This window comes from Python bivittatus, unplaced genomic scaffold (assembly GCF_059951505.1).
Source record: "Python bivittatus isolate LINGU-HERP-01145 unplaced genomic scaffold, Pbiv_v1 ctg000340_np1212, whole genome shotgun sequence".
Classification (NCBI taxonomy): domain Eukaryota; kingdom Metazoa; phylum Chordata; class Lepidosauria; order Squamata; family Pythonidae; genus Python; species Python bivittatus.
The window spans coordinates 14829014-14850783 of record NW_028277056.1 but is presented as its reverse complement, the minus strand read 5'-3'; the positions used below and the strand labels follow the sequence as shown (position 1 = coordinate 14850783).

Sequence of the window (21770 nt, the reverse complement as noted above, 5' to 3'; positions counted from 1 at the left end):
CCATTTAAAGCGTTTAAAAGAGGATTGACAGGTTCATGGAAGATCAGGCTATCAATGGCTAATAATAGCACTGGTCATTTATTACTTTCTGAATCGTAGCAAGAATGCCTTAAATACTGGTTCCTGGGAAGCAAGAGTGAAAGGGGCTCTTGCCCTCCAGTCTAGCTCCCCATATTCATCCAGTTGGCCACTCTGTGATACAGAAAGCTGCACCAGATGAACTACGGCCTAACCCAGCAGGGCTTTTATGTTTCTTCTCTATTGCCAACCTACAGCTGCTAGCAGCGTCGCTGGCAATTTATTCCTTCTGTGCCTCTGTTTATCTTTCATAAATACCAAAATGTTCCAGCATTTCAAAAAATTAAAAATCTGTGCTGGGTATTAATATGATTACCAGATAACTCATTTTTATTTGAAGTTTATGGCAGCATCTTAGAAATTACAGTAATCTGAAATAAATAGTTTCCCAATATTTTGCTGTAAGACATCTGGCAGCTAACAACAGAAATTTAATTACTCATAATTTCTTAAGTTGTGTTACTTTATATATCTTGGAGAACATGGCCATAAAATAAATGAATGAATTAATGAATTAATGAATTAATAACGGCTGTTGTGTAGTTTCCAAAAACTATCTCAAAAATGTTTCTCAAAAACTGTGGATCAAAACGACAACCAAAATAGGAATTTTGCCACCAGAAATGGTACCATGTACTAATTGGAGTATAATCTTTCCAATATAATATAGAAAGACTGCTTAATATAATTCAATATTAAAAGAAAGAGAGCTGCATACGAATTATTTTACAACCAATTTTGATGACTTTCCAAAAATAGATTTAAAAGGAATCTTATAACATAAAGTGTTCCAAGCTGACTCATGTAGTTAAATTTTGAGATTTTCTTCCATATAGTTTAAGAAGGGCTATTGTATACGATACAACAATTTTGTTTTGCATAATAATGAATCAGTTCCTTTAATTGTAAATGTTGCGGATATAGAACCCTGTTCTTGGCTGATAGGATCTCATAATGTTATATTTCAGCTTAAAGTTACAAATCTTCTTACATACACTCTCAAAGTATATTATTGTTGTGTGTTTTTATGTTGTTTTTATTCATAATGTTGCATCAGAGTAATGCTGAAATCAGATTGAAAATAAAAAGCAATTACAAGAAGTAGGAAACAGTATTTTAAGGTTTCAGCAGGTATGACTAATGCAATTATCCTATCAAATCAATAAATTCATTTCAAAATTTACTGCTAATCATTTAGCAATTGGGGAGTTTCATTTGTTGACCAGGGATTTCTCATTTGACTCCAAGACAAACATTATTTATTTCAGCCAGTTTCCTTGGGTGCAAATGGATACACAAAGAAAGCACTTTAATTCCCCCCCACACACACATACTTTTCTTAGTTTTGTGCAACTGCTGTTTTGGCAGGGTCCTGCTACTTATGTTTCCACGTGTAAATGGGAGATGGCAGTGAGCAATCATGATGCATATATGGAAGAGGTGATATTTAATCATTAAAAAAAAGGTTAGATAGGCTTTTTCCTCCTACATTTCTTCTTTCACAGGAGCATGTCCAATAAGCAGGCCTACTGGATAAGTGCAAGCTTATCCTGCTTGTATATTAAAGTAGATTCTGGTTGAACACACAATAAAACACTGAAGTACGGTGTGCAAGTTGCACATCTCAATATTCTTACAGAAGATAGTATTCATCAGCTTCTGCACTTTGGAGTTCACACCCCCTATTCGGTACAATCCCAAGATTGTGATACCTTGAAAGATAAATGAGAAAACACCGTGGTTAGACTTCCTCTGTTATGAAAAACATCACTTATGTACAGTTTACTTAAAACATTTGCCTTGTTACCTTGTCACTGTTGTGAAGCATGGTTATCGCATGAGCAGAATACTGTCAGGTTCAGCCCAAGAATCACCATGAGACAGTCCAGAGTTGAGCTCAGCTTCTTTATTAGCTTGCACCTAATAGACAGAATCTCGCCAGACTAACTCTAAACCCCCAACGATAGCAACTATAACCATCATGCCATCACCATGGGGGAGGGGGGGCGTCTCCTCCTTTTGACTTTCACACAGTCCATCTGGGGGCTGAGGAGATGCTTTCATTGGGATGTCTCTTCCTCCTCCCAGCAACCTTGAAACTCCATTCCAGAATCCTCCCCGCTCATGCCTCCCATCACAAATACACTGTCATCTCATTCACTCATTCATATGGCCTGAGTGCATTTATAAGGCACATTTCCCTCCCACATCCACAGGGAAGCCCCATCACTCTTTACAGTCTGGTCAAATGACAAAAGAGCCCTGTGTTAGAACAGGAATGAGAAAACCACGGAAGTGTGGTGGTTTCAGAATTGACTGGGCGATTTGGGTCAATCATTCTTTGAGCCCAATCTATCTCTCAGGGTTATCACTGAGATAAAATTAGCATAGAAGAAGGAGGAATAGAAAGAAAAAGGAGAAGGAGAAAGACAGGACCAAAGACTCTCTGAAATTGTACATTCCTATGTCTGGCTTTCAGGAAAATCTTCATGATGTAGGTTAATTTCACCTACAACGGCCCAACCACAGTGAATTGCTGAGGCACAATCTTGCCTTATTTTCCTGGCATGGAACCAAACTACTACAATACTGCAGAGGGACTTCCACAGGTGTGAACAATACAACAATTTGCCCCTCTCATTGGCTTGGTCATTGGTCATCAAGACAAAGGGTATATTTGAGGAATAATTCAATAACCATTTCACAGATGTTACTGCCAAAAGCACTCAAAAAAAGAACCCTGCAAAGTTTCTCACAGGTATCTGAAATAATCCATTTGCACAAGTATACCCTTTTTAAATGTTAAAAAAAAAAAAAAAGGACCATAATGGTAGTCCACAAGGTGTAAATTGGATTAGGTTCCATCAAGTCCAGCAGATGGGATATGTTGTAGGTCCTGTCTGTTAAGGGGTTACATCTGGTGGGACCCTTTTCTGCCATGGCACTCACCCTGTGGAACATCATTCCCCCTAGAGGTGAGACTGGCCCCAACCTTGATAACCTTCTGGAAGTCCCTCAAAATGTAGCTATGTAAGCAGGCTTGGGGATCTCAAGGAAATGGAGAACTGGTGAGATGGCTACATTGTATACAATGTCGAAGATGTTCTCTTCTAGTCTTTTTTAATAATATCGATGGTTTTTTATTATGTAATAATTTTTAACCTTTGTTTCTTTTTTATGGTCTGTTTTTTATCGTACACCACCCAGAATCACGTTCGTGAGATGGATGGCTATATAAATGTGATGAATGAATAAAAAATAATAAGTCAGTACAATAATTCAGAAATGTACAGGCAAGGTTTAATGGCTTGAAAAACCAGTCTCGTATAGCACTGCACAGTTAACTTCTTGGAATCATATTTAAGTCAGTCAACTAAGGAATGTTGGGATGATTGAAGAAACTTCAAGAGGCACAGAAAGAGTGGCTGGAGATGACATAACAGCACTGAAGGCCAAGGGCCCAAACTTTTAAATTAGTTTTGAGTTTTATTGAGTGAGCCCCCTGATAAAAAGGAGCCTAATATTTTTGAGAGAGGAGGTTGCAAAGGTGAAATGCAAGGTAGTCATTGCTTTCATTGAATCCCCTCCAGAATGAAAATTATAGGGGACTGAAGCCCAACATTTTGTTTCCCACCTGCCAAGAGAAAAAAAAAGCAGTGGTAACTTGCTCTCAAAGTTTTAAATATGCTCATTAGTCTGCACAGGGTAAGGACCTCTGATCTTAATTTAATTGCAGTGTTAATTAATTAGTTTTTAATTGTTTAATTACAATGGTTTTATTGCATCAACAAGTCAACACTTTAGTACATACCTCTTGTTTCCACTGCATGAATGCATTTTCTTACAAAATTAAAACCAGCTTCATTTAGGAATGCTATCAAAAGAAAGGCAAAAATAACATGCCATTATTCATCAAGGAAACCAGAAAGACAAATTCATTGCTATCAAAATCACTGCAGTATTGGTGAGGCTTGTATGATAATAATGGTTAAAAATCAAGTGACGTTTCTTTTACTGGAGACAATAATCATCAAAGAAAAAGCATTCATTGTTATCATTATAAAGTGCTATATAAAGCCTTAACTTCATGCTATATAATGATAATATATAAAGGCTTAACTTTAAAATGGCAGCTAACTGTATCTCTGTGGACAACTAAATCATCTCACCAGATGGTAGCCCCTGGTGGACCCCTGCCTAGGCTCAAGCTAAACTGGATAGACCAGGTTAGTACTTAGATGGGAGACTAGCAGGGAGACCCATGGTTGTAGACTAAACAGGAAACCACTCCCAGGCTGTTACCAAGAAAACAACAGGACATGTTTCTGATGTCACCATTAGTTTTGTTCAACTGGAAGGAAACCAGTTGACATTTAGACCACCACTGATACAATTTATAACCATTTGTCTTCTGCTTCTGTTTTGCTCCTGAAGTGTGAAATGAAACCAATTAAACAGAATTTTTTTTAAAAAAAAAAGGCTAAAAAGTAAGCCACTTTATATGATGCAAATCAATTCAACTGGCAGCAGAACCTATAATTCCATTCTTACTACTTTGGAACACTTTTTTCCCAGCCAAAACAAAAGACGGAAGTAGAATGTATTATCTAACACAGTGTTTTTCAACTTCAGCAACTTTAAGATATGTGGACTTCAATTCCCAGAATTCTCCAGCCAGCATGCTGGGGAATTCTGGGTGTTGAAGTCCATATATCTTAAAGTTGCGGGGGTTGAAAAATACGGATCTAACAGAACAGAGCCTTTTTAGTAATGGCCTCCCAATTTTCAGGTGTACAAGTGATGTCACTTTAGAAACTAGACCAACTAGTATGACCAACTCAAAACATTGAACTTCAATCCATTATGTATTTATTGTTGCTTTTAAAAATCCCATCTCTAACTTGAATCCCTAGTGTCCAATTGCTAAGGGGGCAATGTGGTTTTAACTGGATATTAACTAGAGTGGAATAGTTTATACCATTATGTTGTATAATTTTTCTTCTGTATTTGAATGGAACTTTATGTCCACCACCTTGGAAAGACAAACTGACCTTTCAAGTTTTAAATAGGCATCAATTATTTAAACATTTTGAATTACAAGCAATAATCAGGAGCAGGAAAGCTACAAGGCAAGGGGAGAGGGCCAAGTCTTGAAAATAAAATGAAATATGTGTAGGTGTAGGGGATCCCGGTATCCAGTTCTAGCGTCCCTTCAAAACCTAACATGCACAATGCAGAGAGAGGTACACTGAAGGCCCACAAAAATGAATGACTAATGTAGAGAAACTCAAGCTTAGTAATGGACCTGAAACATTTAACTTTCTTAAAATCATGCCCACTACATTTACTTTTTAAAACTTATCATCTATGTTAAAGAGGCGTAAGTGAAGGAAGACAGCAGTGCTTGATAAAATAAGTGTTTTATTTTAGAATCCAATAAACCCAAACTATTCAAGAGAAAATGTTGGGAGCAGAGAATTATGTCATGATAAACTAATTAGAAAAGATGAAATGTCAGGCTAAGCTGTACTTGACATCCATTCACAAAGGGAAACAAAACAGACTATTACCAACCCTTGAAAGGAAAACAGCATTTGCAAACATTTCCTAGCATCTTCAACGAGTAGATTTATTTCTGTAAGGTAGACTTCATAGATATTTTAAAAGCCTTCTGTGGCTTATTTTGCTAACTAGCTGAATTAAAGAAAACAAAAACAATGTTTCTAGCAGAAAAGGAACAGTCACAAGCAATAAAACAGTTATATTTGCTCCCCAAAATACATATACATCATCTTTCTTTTTTTTTTTCCTATTAAAGAGTTTTAAAAAGTGCTATGAAGGCATTCTCATTGTTAAAAAAAGTGATCAAAACATTCAACTTGCCATTTACATGAACAGTATTATCAGAAGTATTAGATTCTGAATCATTTCCAGATAATCAGTGATGTTTACTCTCTCACACACATTTGTGGTTATTATCTAGCTTATAGGAAAATCTTCACCAAATTAAAGTAATCTTAAATTTGAAAAATACAAGTATTTATTAACAGTTGATCAATTAAAACTGTATATGTAGTTAACATTCTTCTTTTGTTTTTGGAATATGGACGTCAGATCAAGTATCACTTATGTGGGGATGACTGTGTTTAAATTACTTTAATGCAACTTGGTATTAATCACAGTTTAGGCCCTAACCGGTGAGTGTGGCCCACCAACACGAGCAACCATGAGAGCCTACTGCTCTCAGTTCTAGCCCGTATTTCTAAGGAGAAGTTCATGAGGGACTTCGTGGAAAGCTTTAGTGAGTATGAGATAGGGAAGTCAACATCTAATCTTTATGTGATGTCCCCAGATGGATGTTAGTTTAAGGTGCAGTATATATATATATATTTTAAAAGCATTAAAATAAATCAAGTAAATTAAATGAACTATTTGCATGAAAGCTTTCCTCAGACTTGCATAAGGGAAAAACTGTGGAAACTTTTGCCAAGTTTTAAGCTGGAGAGGCAAAAATATGTGAATGATTGGGGAATAGGGCTTATCTTACACACGTAGCGTGAAAAAAATAGCTGTGCTTTATTTTGTCATCTTCTAAATGTTTCTTTCAGCAGACATCTAATATCAATGGCTCACAAACTGAGGTCTTGTTGGTTGAGAAAATTTTGGTTTGTCCTCCCATGGGGACAAAAAGGGGGTAGAATATTATTTAAGGAGAAACATTTAAGATGAAAAGAAAGACTGTTGCTCTTTCAAACCCTTCCCTAACCTGCTTTTAAGATGAAGAAACTAAAAACTAAAAAGAAAAAAAACACGCAGAAGACTAGAAAACCCTTATGTGATATATCTGGCACCTTAGGTTTAATTGTTCCCAAAGATACAAATAAAATATTTTCCCTGCATAGTTAGAAAGCCCCAACATAGTAACATTTTGCTCATGAATTCTTTTCACAAAGTCTGAAAAATATTATTACACAGTTTTGTCAACATTTTAGCTATAAAATAAGTTAATTTGCAGGTTCTAAACTTAGTTTATTTTTGACTTAGCATGATAGGTAAATACAGCCAATGGTAACCACAAACCATGGTTAGAAAGCTTAATGAGACTATAGTCTAAGGGTATTTCACCAATAAGCAAGCTGCATTTTTAAAAACATGTAAAGTAGCAAACAAATGCCTACAATGAAACATTTTATTAACAGCATTTGGTTGGGCTATTTGAGGACCTGAGTGGCAGGGGAGGATAGTAATAGAAGAAAATGGGGAAAAAGTGGAAATGTTAACAATGTTTAAAAAACTAGACACATGCAATAATTTCATATAATTAAAAATCAACTTACTTTCTTCTTTCTTGCTAATAATAGCTGGTAAAGTATAAATCTAAAAAGAACACATTTGCATTACATATTTTTTTGAAAGTCAGATGAGGCTATTTCATTTTTTCTTATCAGAGTTCTTTGGATGTAACTTAGCTAAGAAAAACAAAGAGAAATACTTTTGAGTGTATTCTGAGTATCTTCTGAGCTAGTTTACACTATCAGATACCAACTGATTTAGCTTTGGTTTTCTCAACAGGTTATAGCACCTGGCTCTTCTTAGCTGGGCTTGGAAGCTAAGCAGGGCCAGGCTTAGTTAGTACTTGGATGGGAGACCAGCAGAAAGTTCCAGGGCTGTAGGCTAGACTGGAAAGTTAAAAAAAAAAATCCCAGAAGAAGAGAATTGCAAAATTAAAGATCTTTCCTTTACCTGATCAGCCAATTTTAACTGATAAACCTGCATTCTAAAATTATCAAGGTATATTTCACTTCTCTTTTTACACTAATGCTATTTTACAGTTCTACCTCTTCCTGATTGGTAAAAAAGTCCTCAAATAAATAAACATGTCCTTGTTGGACAGTGGTTCTAAATTTCTGATCTTATTTACTAAGTTTGCAGGGGGGTTTTCCCCCCAATTCTACATTTCTTTTTCCGAATAAGCAGTCTGAATTCGAATGAGATAGTCCTCCTTTTTAGGATAAGATTTTAGAATCCCTTTCATGTATTAGAGAAATGTGAACTATGATCCAAAAAGTATTTTCATGAAAACTCTTTCTCTCTATGCAAATTACTACATCTAATCTGGAGACTATTTTGCAAGCCAACACACTGTTGTCCACTTCCCACCAAGAGATATATGCAATGGATCGACAAACACTCAGGATACTTATTTCCCCTCCCCAATTTGCTAATTTAATTGCTTTTAATGTCATGATGCTAATTTTATTTTTACAGTAAACCACTGAGAGATTTTGATAGTTGGTGTAAACCAAGTCAGAACAAATAAATTAATGAATAAAAGTGTAGCTTTGTATTTTAAAATAGTAATGTTGCACTGATATTTTTAAATGAGATGTATAACAATTCTCTGCTTCCAAATCACATACACACACACACACATAAACAAAAGTTTTTCTTACAGGTTCTTTTCCATCCATAGCTTCTAGCCAAAGTTTTCTGTTGGATTCAGAAAAAGCTTGTAGAGTAATGATCCCATGTCTATTTAAAAAAAGAACACCACATATAAACCAGAAACTTGGTTATTCACTTCTGTTCCCATGAATCTAAAGACTACATCAAATAAAAGTGCAAAACAGAGAAGATGAAAAGGTGTTAGGTACTAGAGTTCAGCTGAGTATTTCTAAAAGAAGTTCTTATCAGGTAACTGTTTCTGTTCTTAATACAAAATGTTCTTGCTCATTACAAGAGCTTCCTAAGTGGAGATTTTCTAAGGCCAAAAGCTGAATAAAGTAAATAAAACAGCAATGCAGAAAATAATGCTAAGATTCAAAAATCTTAAATGGTGAAAAGGTCAAAGAGGATTTTTCAAGGAGAGCAAATTCAAATTATATTAATTTTTTGGTCAAACAAATTAGTGTTAAAGAATACACATTGGGAAGTTCGTTATTCATTTCAGACTACTTCAACATTTATTTTAAATCAGTGACAAGAAGTTTGCTTTTGATGTTATATAAATGATAATTGCTGGGAGAATTATCTATCATTGAGTGATGCATAGATGCTTCATATTGCAGATGTATTCATGTGAGAGAGTGTGTATGTGTGTATGGATGTATGCATGGATGTGGAGAGAGAGAGAAAGAGAGATGACTAATAAAAGCCTACAATCTTCCAAAATCATTACAATTGGGAAAGAAAGAAAGAGAGAGAGAGAGAGAGAGAGAGAGAGAGGGAGAGAGAGACAGACAGACAGACAGACAGACAGACAGACAGACAGACAGACAGACAGATAGATAGATAGATAGATAGATAGATAGATAGATAGATAGATAGATAGATATTGGAACTGAATAGTTAACTACATAGATGAGATTATCCAGAATGGTTTATGATGGAAATCCCAGCACACATAGGGGCAGCCAGCGTTAATGGAGCCTATAAGGTCAATATTGTAGGGAATGATCCTTTATCCATATCTAACAGTACTACAAGGATGACTGAAATTGGATGAGACCTACGATGTGATAGAATGTATATTCCATAATGGAAAAGAATAGGGCCCTCTGGGATATCAAGTCTGGGGAGAGAAATAGGGTTGGAACAAGTGCCATCATGAAAAGGTCTGAAAGTAATTGAAGAGAAATAAGGAGAACTCCTTACAGGTAAGAATGGTTCCAGAGGACTTAACACGCCTGTTTTATTTCTAAGAAGTGGAAAACTGTTACAGGTTTCCATCACATCTAGAGGGGCTTTGGGAGCAGGAAGCAAAAGGGTTATGAGGGCAACATGTGGTATGCAGATTCCTCACTCCTTTGCTAGAGCACCGTAAGACACAGAGCATTCTTTTTTTCTTTTTTTTTAATCACCCTTTCTAAAATTTCAAACCTTTCAACAACTTCAATATCAAAGCAGAAGCGCTTGTCAATCGAATCTGTTTTTCTACGGATGCAGGACTTCAGCTTGAACACTTCTGGTGAACTTGGGACAAGACCATTCTACAAAAATCAGAACATTTAAAGTTAGAATGAAGGATCATTCATTATTTCTTACACAGCCAAATCAGTTGCCAACCAAGATAAAGAAATTGTAATGATCAATCACACAGGAGTTTTGGCTAATCAACTTGCAGTATAATCAAGATGGAGGGAAAATAGCAGCAGGAGAGGGATTTATTTCCAGCATCTGCTTAATATTAGCCCAGAGATATCTCACTGGCCAATGAGACAAACAAAATGCAGATTTAAAATACATATTGGCCTGATCCAGCAGAGCTAATATTTCCTACATTTGCACAGACATGCCTATTTACCTTTATTTTTAAATAACGCTCACAGATGATCACAGGCAGTATTTTGGAAGAGGCATTCATCCTTTCTCTTCAGGAGAAAGAAGGATATCTCTTTGACAAGAGATTCTGCAGACATTTTACCCAATTTAGCAAGGGGAAACTTTTTGTCAGTTTAACTAATGAATCCATACTGAAATCTGGAGTTACAAAATACACTGTGTAATCTCGATTGGCTTTTATTTCCAACTATGCTAAAATGAAAGCCAAAGTGAAGAACCCATGCCTAAGCAATTCTGCTAAAACAAAGTCACTAAAGGCAACTTGTTTGTTTGGTCTTCAAGTCAGTGTTGACTCCTGGTGATTGCCTGGACAAGCCCCTGCAGTTTTCTTGGCAAGATTTTGGAAGTGGCTTGCCATTGCCTTCTTCCTAGGGCTGAGAGAGTAAGACTGGCCCACGGTCACCCAGCTGGCTTCGTGCCTAAGGTGGGACTAGAACTAACAGTCTCTGGTTTCTAACCTGGTGCCTTAACCACTACACCACACTGTTCTCTACAGGCAACTTGTTGCTCAGTCTATATATAAGGGATATAATTAAAACTCAGCTCAGCCCGATGCTGGTATCACTCTATCACTTTTTTTTTTATTGTCACATTTCCAAACCTTATCTTGGCAGATGTATTTCTTCTAAGAAGTGCTACATTTTAACACCGAATAAGTGCCTCTGAAATAGCATACAGTATATTCTGGGAGATATAGACATCATTCAAGCCTAGTTTTCTTTCAATCCATTACATGTCAATATATGTAAATTGACGAGAAGACTAATTCAAACTCAAGAATTAATCAAATTTCTTTCATTGGAAGTCAGACCTACTTCAAAGGAATACTGAACCCCCAAAAACTTCACACCTCCCAATTAATACATTGTACTTAATGTATTAATTGGGAGATGGGAAGTTTTTTGGGGTTGCTTAAAGAAACACTATCCTTGGAAAACTTGGTAAGCATATGGATGAAAAACCACTGGGCCTTTGGGATCATACTTACAACTTTCCCTCCAGATTTGGCTTCAGAAATACTCATTGCAAATGCTTTTGTTCCTTTGTCATATGTACAATAATGTTTTATCCAGGCAAATCCTAGCGGCCCTGAAAAGAGAAGAAAAGGAGGATTTTTTGCAGTTCACTAGAACAAAAATTCAGGAAAAACAAAACAAAACCAAAAGATAAAATTTATACTTTCTCATGTCAATAGTAATGGTTATTTATCAGTTTTACTACTTTATTTATTTATGATTCACATTTCTAAAGCCACCTGACTTGTGTATGTCTCTGGGTGGTGTACAGAATTAAAAACAAAGGTATAAATCACCAAAAACAAAAGAATGCCCATCCCTGTGTCAGAAAAAATAACTTCTCACTGGAAATATACTAAATTACAAGATGTTTTAGGTGCTTTCCCAAGATTAGTGCCAAGTATTCTGAGATACATTGGGAAACCTGGTGTATTTTATCACCCATTTCAAAATTACAAAAAAAACCCCAAAACAACCCTCCCCCACCCCATAATTCAGCCAGCCAGCCAGCCAAATAGGAAGACAGACACACATTCTCAACAATCCACTCTGGGTAGCCCAAATCAAGATGATCACTGAACAATTAGTGCCTTTATATCTGAGCCCAAGATTACATTTGTGCCATTTTCCCTCTTAGCCTAAACAAATGACCAAATCTTCTTCTCCGCAATGAGAGCATGTCATCTTGGCCTTTCGCTGTTTAATGAAGCACGGCAGGTGCTCAGCATTTTCCTCTGTCCTTGCTCTCCTGTTAATAATGCCCAAGGTAATTTCCGCTTCACAGAGACCTTTGGGGGAGGTGGGGTTGCATTTTATTATTATCAGCTAATGAAAGGATATAAAACCTGCTCCGAGCAATCTGTCTCTGTATTAAAGCAGGCAAGGCAGCCTTGGAAAATCATTGTGGGAGAAAGAGCAACTTCTTGACACTTAGAAGCTGTTTAACAGGAGGAAATGGCAAAACATCTCGGAGAAAATCATAATCTCAAACTACTTTGTACTTGGAGATTTGCTTTTAGGCAACTGGTCACATCCATTCCAGAGCCGGCAATTTAACAGTCAGAGAGCATCTTCAAGCTGTCACACAACATTGTAAAATAAACCAAATTGGTATATCTGACTGATGTCCCAGGAATAACCGTCCTCCCGCTCTTATCATGTGGTACAACGGTGACAATTCCTTGGGAAGCTAAGAAGAATTTCCACCATTTGATGAGATCTTGCAATGTGCTAAGGGCTTATTTATAAACTGCCTTAAAAAAAAATCTCCTTCCTTATTGGCTGCTTATTGGCTGATTTATAAAATAGATCAGTTCCAGAATTCTGTCTTTATACTTCAATATGCAGGTGCCTTATCTTTCTTCCGCATCTGAATCTTACTAAAATACATAGATCCAATAGAAGAACTGTCGACAGAAAGGCCTTCGTTCTACAGTGCACTGACGTAGGCGGATAATAAGAATAATAGAAATAATAATACTATCATAGAAAAGAGTACATCTAATGTGTATTCAACACTACACTGTATTAACCTGTGGTTAACTTCTAAATATGTTGTGTATTGTATGCCTACTGACTACTCACTTTTCTCCTGTATGTAGAGGTAGCCCTCCATAGTCCACTGGCTTGGTGGCCTGTAATCCTGGCTTGCAGACTTCATTCTCTGCATAAGTCGCTCTACTTCCTGACGTGTGCTTTCAAAATTATTCCTGGTCTAAGCAGTAAGGCAGAGAAAAAGAAAGAGGATGATTTGGAATTATACCCATTCTATTCTGAATGTGACCTAGTACAATTAGTTGGGCATGGGACAAGTAACAGCAGATAGTGTTTGGCTATTATATTACCATGTCTTCACAACTGTATTTATTTGCTTGTTTATTTTATTCATTTTTTGCAAATCACTGACTTACGATAAATTTTATTTACACCTTGCTAGAATATACTTAAAAGTTGAATCACGGACAGCACAGTAAAAACAGTAATCAAATGGACCATTAGATGTAAAGTTTATTAAATGAACATCATCATCATCATCATCATCATCATCAAAAAAAAAAAATAGGAAAGCATTCCTTATTATATGGTGGATCCAGGTATTCAATACTGTAGAAGAAAGAGCCGCAAAAGATAGTTCTGTATGCAGAATGCCCATAAACCACCATACAGTATTTATTTCAAAATAAATTTACTTTAATAATTTATTTTATTCATCAGGTTAGGGTTCTTGGCATGTGACCATCACTCAGAAGTGAACTTTGATGGGTTCAGAAAGATCAAAGATCAATTAGTTTAAGACACACCAGCCCCAGAACCAAAACAGCATTCCTCTTCACATACCCCAAATTACTTTATGTGTTAAGTCTTAAGAAAGAAACTGGAGGATGAAGCAAGAGATATGCCAATGTGTCCAGTTCATAGTAACTTTGGAGATGATAGCTGTTTTTGTATGGTTAAGATCTCATGCTGTAGACAAAAACACTTGAAACGTGACATAGGAGAAGATGCTCTTGCTATTACCTATATGAGCTTTGTAAGTGGTACCTACCAGCAGGCGTGGTCTGAAAATCATCAGCTTGTTCAAATAAAGACTTTTTCCAGTAATACAGATGGGCAGATTTACATAGCAAAGCCAGATAATGATCGGAATGAACACTTCTCCATGACTACCTCACTTTAGTTCATTTGCAGAAAAGTCAAGATGTGAAACAACTTCTCCCTTTCTCTCGCATGCATAAACGCATGAGCATACTAGTCTACTTCTGTATAGGTCACTACTCCATTTTTACCTAAAACCTCTGAGGCAGAACTTCAGTTTGCTCCAATATATGAAGCCTCTAGATTAACATTTTTTTCCATTTCCTTCTGCATCCAGCTCAAACTGGTCGTGATCTTCTCATGTTATCTTTTACTGCTCTCCGTTCCCCTGGAAAGCATTCAGACATGCAACCTACTGCCTGCTACTACAAGCATTACAGCCCAGGCAAAAGGTTATATCTTTTCAGCATTTTCCAATTATTCTCCAACATTTCATTTAAGACTTTTTCATGACCTTTATCCGATGAACTGCACACATTAAAAACTACAAGCACAGAAGATAGAGTGTAAGTGTCTTAAAAGGCCACTAATGAAATTTTTAATAGGACTATTCTGCCTGATGTCTACAGAGCCTAATATATCAATCTATTTGCCTTCATAATTCCTCCAGGTAGGAATGGTTATTAATAAGCAAACTATATACACGGAGAGAATACTAGTCAACAGTATTGCAAGTCTCCATTAGTGCTTGTGATTAAAAACCAAACTGCAACAGATATATATTAAAATCTCTGCTCTGCTACAAAAGAAAAAGGACTTCAAGGCAACAGCATTACCATATCCATGTAAAGTGGCCGTTGAGGGTATTTATTATTTTTAGCCAAGCACCAAATAAGCCAAAAAGAAATTCAGGAATTAAGTCCCCCCCCACCCTTTCAACTTACTGTTGAAGATGACATCTTCAACAATATGTACAGCTGCTTTTAATGAGATCAAAAATTGGCACTGAATCAACGTGGAATGTAACCAAAGTTGCCGGATCTAACTAATCTAACCACGACCTGTAAATTTCCTCAGTGGTTCAGCTAAAATGCATCCCCTTTGCTCTTTCAAAATATAAGCCACCAGGCAAAGTTAGAGCAGCAAGTAACAGAATACAGAACAAGAATGTGTTATATGTATTGAAGCAACAGTGACCTCTGGTGCTTTTAAAATCAACAGTTTAGATATGATCTTATTACACACTTTCCTCTTATTCTTTGCGGTCAGATTTTACAGTTCTATTGAGGGAACATAAATATGCAATAGTTTCTGAATATTTGCTTCTTTAGCTCTGAACTGTTGACAGTTGGAGGCTTACATGAGGCTCACTGTTCCCTCCTCCTCCTCCTCCTCCAGGTTCCTCCTGCTCTCTCCAGATGTGCAAGGAACTTCTATATATCTGCTCTCTCCTTCTAGGTAGCAATGTGGACTCGCCCCAAAGGTGAAGGCAAGGCAAATGACAGCACAAGAGTTAAAACTGTTTGAGGACTGAGATCCACAATTGGCTATCTCATTCTCTTCAGTCCTTGCAGTCTACATAAATCAGCTGTTCAGCTTGAAATATATTTTCAAACTAACCCATTCTAATATAATTTTTTTTTTTAGTCCCTTGTATAGGACTACCTGTATGTTCCAGTCAGCTGGGAATAAGTTGGATGGAGGGGGAAATTAATTAATTAATTAATTAAAGTCCCCTGCCCATCTCCCCCCAACGGGGGACTCTGGGCGGCTCACAACACGTGAAAACAATAAATAAATATACAATTAAAGCCTATAACAATACACATTCACAAAAATAAAAGGGAAAAAAATCCAGGAGGCCGATGGTTCAAGGCAGCAACGGCAGGCCACTAAGGGACTAGCCAACCCCACAGTTGATGATCCCCCTCCCTGCCCCAGGCCATATGGCAGAGCCAGGTCTTTTTTTTTTTTTTTTTATAATTTTTTTATTCTTTACAACAAACACAAAACATACATAAACAAACAAAAACATACAAAGGCATAAAAAAAAACATCTTCCATTTTATACCGTGTGTCAACCAGTTACCAACTCGTTGGTGCCCCTTTCATAATCTTAAATTCTCATATCATCTATTCAAAATATACTTGTATACTTATCAATTATCAATTATTAATCATTCATAGCTAGTCTATAGAATCATTTATTACAAGAAACTTTAGCTTTCAATAGGATTAGTAATACATTTTTATCCATCGATTATATGTGTATATATATAATAATTAATATCAAATTTCTATTGTAAAATTTTCTAAACCATTACATTGCTATATTTTCTCATCCAATCATTAATAAAACAAATCCCGTGTCATATAAAATTGCTTATCTTCTTACTCTAATTTCAAATATCAATTTAACTCATCTCTGCACATTCCATAATTTTCAATAACTTCCTCCTGCATAGGTACTTTTTCATTCTTCCAATTCTTAAAAGTTACAGTTCTAACCACTATCAAAACATACTTAATTCTTCACTACATGTTTCAACAAAAATATCTCTAGTTTAAAATCTATATGTTACTATATCCAACCATGTATGAATTTTAGTCTAATCTCTTAAAACATTTACAATCAAATACAATTCTTTACTATATATCTCAGTTTTATACCTTATTCAAACGCTTGCATAGTTTTAAGTTCACCCTTTTCATTCAATATCCCAAAATATCTGGCTGTTTATTCCTTTTTCTATATTATTGGATAAGAGAAAGCAATAATAAATGTCCTTTCAAGCATTCTGCTTTTTGAAGCTTCTGTCAGTTCCATCATTGTTGTATTCCCCTCGTTTTTTCTTTAGGCATCTGGAGTAGTTTCTTTCAATATTGTTTTACTTCTTCTTTTTATACATTCTCTTAGTACAATTTTCCATTATAATCTTGTATAATCTTTTTCTCACCCTCAGTACCAAGAACAAGTCTGTCCCTCTTCATTTATCAGTTGGTTAACCCTTTTGATTCTCAGTTTATTAGCCTCAAAATAATTCTGTTTAGTGTTTCTGATTTCTTGTGCTATTTCTTCCTTTTCCATTAATCCCGTTTTATGTTTAATTAAGTCCATTTTAGCTTTAATTTTTTTTTTTTTTTTTTGCGGGAATTTCTGCAGCTCTTCTTCCAGTTTTTTATAGTCATCCTCGATAGTTTAAAAATCTTTTTCTGCAGTGTGTTTCTCGTATAGTCTATTATCTTGTATAAACCTTCATTAAGTCAAAGGATTCTTTATCTTTGTTCTTGCCAAGAAAAAGAAAAAAAAAAAAGCAAAAGAAAAAAAAGAAGAGGAGGGGAAAGGCTAGGTCTCTTTAAAAATCCAACTGGGGGGGGAATAGAGAGCAAAGCAGAGCTTCTAGCAGAAAGAAGAGCTACTGCCACTAAACAAGGCTCTTGTGACTAACTCAAACTTTCCATCTTGAATATTTTCAAAGTCGCTTTCAACTCCGCTTTCTTGTTTATAGTTATTCGGATGGCACCTGTATAAACATGCACATCCCACTATCTTTTTAGAAAGCCCAGGGTCCTTGAGCATACGTCACAATGAAAAAAAAAGACACTATATCGAGCCTCTAGATGGCAGTGCAACTTTCTTTCATTTACTTTCTCTTAACTCCACTTTCCCCATTTCCAAATCAAAAAAATAAGTTTCTTATAACAATAGAAGAATCTTAATCAAAAAAGAAGCTTGAGATAAAAGATTATTGAGTATTGAAAAGAAAAAGCCAGTCCAGTTAAAAATATATTTTTTTAAAAGAAAAACATCTTGCCAATTCCACTAAAAAGGGAAAGTTAAAAAGAAAAGATTTTTCCCCCCTTTTTTTTATAAGGCTCAATCTCGCCGCTTAATCCACTTTTCTTCACTTTTAAAAATCTCTTTAAGTTACTTAAGGTGTTCTCTAAGAATAGTTGAATAGTAAAGGTCCATCTCACCCGGTTGACACCCCTCTCTTTCTTCTTCCTTTGGAGCTGTCCCGGCTTTCGCAGTCATTAAATGGCTGCCTCTCCTCCGCCGGCTTCAAGAGCTTCTCCTGGGATCAATCTGGGACTTGCGGTGTCCCTGAGATCCACAGGACGCGCCCTTTGCGATCGCCATCTCTACGGGACGGCTTAGGTCCATCGGGACCATCCATGGGGGGAGATATCGGCTGCGATCCTGGGAGCCCAGGATCGCCCGCCGTATTGCCGCGACGCCAGCTCCGCCCTCCTGCAGAGCCAGGTCTTCAGATCCCTCCAAAAGGCCAGGAGGGAGGGGGCCAATCTCACCTCCAGGGGCAAGATATTCCAAAGTGGGGGCTACCGCAGAGAAGGCCCATCTTCTGGACCCCGCTAGTCGGAGTTCTTTTGCCCTCATGCCCTCTCTGTGTGATCGGGTGGGATGGGATGAACTCGTGGGGGAGAGGCGGTCCCTCAGGTAACCTGGTCCCATGCCATGTAGGGCTTTAAAGATGATAACCAACACCATATTAGAATGTAGAACTGTGTATAAAATGCACAAATGACTTGTTCACTCGTGTTTATTGAAATTATGTTTCTACATGTCATTATGGCTATTAAGATTGGAATACCCAATGTGGGGTCCATGGATTTCAATGGACTCACAGATCCCACCCTTGGAGCCCATGAGGATCCCTACCCCACATGACTTTCTATAGAAATCTCATAAAAATGGGAAGTTAGCATGCTGCAGAACAAAATCCTGCTCTCCAGCATTTTTATTTTCAGAATGTTTCTGGACTTCTAACAGGCCAATAAGAAAAGGAAAAATAAAAAAGGATGGGTGAACAAGGCACATGCTTGGATGGCAGATAGCATTCTAGTTAAGCAGTGCTTTTAGTTACTTATAACCACATTACTCCCATGTTGTAAAGGAAATCATTGGATATCCTCATGGGAGAATTCCAAATATGCTCACCTCCCTCCCCCCGACAAAAAACAATAATAGATTCTTGTACTGAACCAATACCTTTCTAGATGGCCTTCCTGGGAAGGCATAATGAAAACAGTACAGTATCTGGAAGGGTACTCAATCTCCTCTTAGTACCTCCTGAACTGAGGTATAACTCAAAAGGTAGAAATGTAGAAATGTAACCCCTTCTCCCCAACTGGATGCTTGCATAAGTCAATCTGGGGGTCCTTCTGGACTCATGACTCCTGCTCAAAGAGCAGGTGGCAGTCGTGGACAGGAGGGCCTTTGCACAGCTTCGTGTTGTGCACCAGTTGTGCCTGTTCCTGGAGCGGGGGGCTCTGCTCACAGTCACTCATGCCCTGGTCACCTCTCATTTGGACTTCTGCAATGTGCTGTGCATGGGGCTGCCCTTGAAGAGTATCCAGAACCTTCAGCTGGTGCAAAATGCAGCGGCATGGCCGTTATGTGTGCCCCTAGAAGGGTACATGTTACACCTCTGCTCTGCGAGCTGCATTGGGTACGAGTTGGCTTCCAGGTCCAATTCAAGGTGCTGAGTTTCACCTTTAAAGCCCTTCATGCCATGAGCCGGGTTATTTGAGAGACCACCTCTCCCCAGTTATATCTGCCCACTCTATCAGGTTTGGCAGAGAAGGTGCTGCTGATCCCGTCTGTCAGGGAATTACATTTGGGAGGACTTCTCTGCCGTGGTGCCCGCCTTGTGGAATCTTCTCCCCCCAGAAGTTACATTAGCTCCATCCCACTTAACGTTCCTCAAGTCCCTCAAGACCTGGCTATGTGATCAGGCCTGGGGGCCCCATGGGACCGGGGAGATTTTGCAATAGCTCCCTGACTGTGGTTAACATCATCCTCTCTTGTTTTGTGTGCTTTTTTTATAGTTTTAATAATGACTGCTTTATATGTATTTATTGGTTTTCTTTTTAATTGAGTGTCGCATGCTGACCAGAGTCACTTTCTTGTGAGACGGGCAGCTATACAAATATGCTAAATAAATAAATAAATAAAAATAGGGCCTTACGCTTCTCTATATCTACTGCAAATTTCTCCATTCTCATACCCTTCACAACCTCATCGGCATCTGTTATAAAACAGAAACTCTCTCCTAACGAAATCAACATTGTGCAACAGAATAAATATTGAGAAACATGGAAAATTTACTCTATTTGGATAAGTTATAATGACAGGTTTTGGCTATGATTGTTCAGAAACTGGGCTGGGCATCACATAATTTAGTTGCTTTATTAAAAGGCAGATGCAGAATCTTGCCTTAAGTAATACCACAACTCACAGCTCATCAATCCATCTCTGCATTCAGAATAGTTTTTATAACCTCCACTTAACTTAGTGGAGATCCTGAATGGATGTTTTCCCCCAAAGTTCAAGAAGATACTAAATTATAGTTTAAGGATGTTAAATTAGATTTCCCAAGGTAAAGGCCTGAAATGTAATGTGGAAAGCAATACAGGAAGTATTGTGCATGTATGCATGAAGTTACTCAGTTTGTTTTCTAGAGATTTCAGCATTGTAACTGAATTGGGTTTTCATCATAAAGGCATTCAATGATCCAAAAAATTATAGTAAATGAAATTTAACCTTACATTCTGCAAATTAAACTGCAGCTGTTGCTTGTATGGTGCAAATTCCTGGGCCAGCTCATATCCCTCATGGTAAAATGTAAATAATCCCTGAAGAAATGCCAAAAGCTGAAAAGGAGAAAAACAAAAACAAAACAGATACAAAACTCAAAATGAAGCATTTAAAATTCATTTATCCATTACGTAAGAACATGGATCAATATCTGTGAGGGTATTAAGAGGACAAAATACTAAAACTAACATGGTTTCTTTCTTTGGCTTTTTCAAAGAAGATCAATTTAGATTTTCATGCATCATTCTAAGCATGGTTTGTTAGCCCACCTCACTAGCTGGCTAGTAGCAGAAAAAAGCAGTGAGCACAACTCTTCTGGTTTGTAGCTATACCATAATGGGACTTAGCACAAGGTGCAAATGTCCCCTCTTTCAAAGCCATTGATGGAGCTTGATATTAGGAGGTGGGACAGCAGAAGCAACAGAAAATATCAAGGCCAAGCTACAAGACAAGAACAGGAATGGAAGGCTGGCTGACTGGCTCAAAGGAATTAGAAAAGAAGTCAGAAAAGCATCTGAAAGGTAAATAGGGAGAGATAAAAGAAGAGAAAGAGACACAAAGATAGAAGCTGGAGTTGCATCTTGTTCCAAGTAATTGCTGTAATAACGAACTGAGATCTGGATCTTCACCATAACTACAGAGATCATGCAGTATGAACAACCATTAACAGTGCTTAAATTGATAAAAGGCTTGCTCACTGCTTAAACAATGATCCTCTGAGTAATGGGAAAGTAATACCACTGGCCAAGATATTTTAGGTCTTCTACCAACAGCAGATGCTTCACAGACTTGTCCAAAAGTGACAGCTTGACAGCTAAGACTAGCACACAGGCTTACACATGTGGTGGGAGATAGGAGGAACCAATGAATTGCACTATAGGTAGGCCCCAGTTTAAGAACGAGTTCCATTCCCAAAGTCTGTCCTTATGTTGAATTTGTATGTAAGCCAGAACAGTATTATTGCATAACACTGTTTAAGTAGTATTGTGCAATTAATGCCAACCATTGTGTATTTAACTCCAACCATTGTGTATTTAACTAGAATTTTGCTACAATAGGCTCCGTTCTTAACTATGGATCGTTCATAAACTGGGCATTCTTAACCCAGGGACTATCTGTATCTCCATTCCAGATTGTGTCAAAAGGGTGAGGTTCAGGGAGGAGTAAAAAGCTCCAAAGTA

At 37.2% G+C, this 21770-nt stretch overlaps 1 protein-coding gene across 3 annotated transcripts in view; it reads right to left on the bottom strand.

Annotated features, from left to right (window-relative positions):
* Positions 1-21770, bottom strand: part of ARHGAP42 (Rho GTPase activating protein 42) — a 142214-nt gene that overhangs the window by 22783 nt on the left and 97661 nt on the right. For all 3 annotated transcript variants that reach the window (XM_088140605.1, XM_025166629.2, XM_025166628.2), the window contains 8 exons: positions 20541-20645; positions 13020-13149; positions 11408-11508; positions 9958-10067; positions 8532-8610; positions 7416-7455; positions 3890-3952; positions 1716-1790 (listed from right to left, as the gene is read on the bottom strand). In XM_088140605.1, the coding sequence (XP_087996731.1) occupies positions 1716-1790; positions 3890-3952; positions 7416-7455; positions 8532-8610; positions 9958-10067; positions 11408-11508; positions 13020-13149; positions 20541-20645 (703 nt within the window). The remainder of the gene's footprint in view (positions 1-1715; positions 1791-3889; positions 3953-7415; positions 7456-8531; positions 8611-9957; positions 10068-11407; positions 11509-13019; positions 13150-20540; positions 20646-21770) is intronic.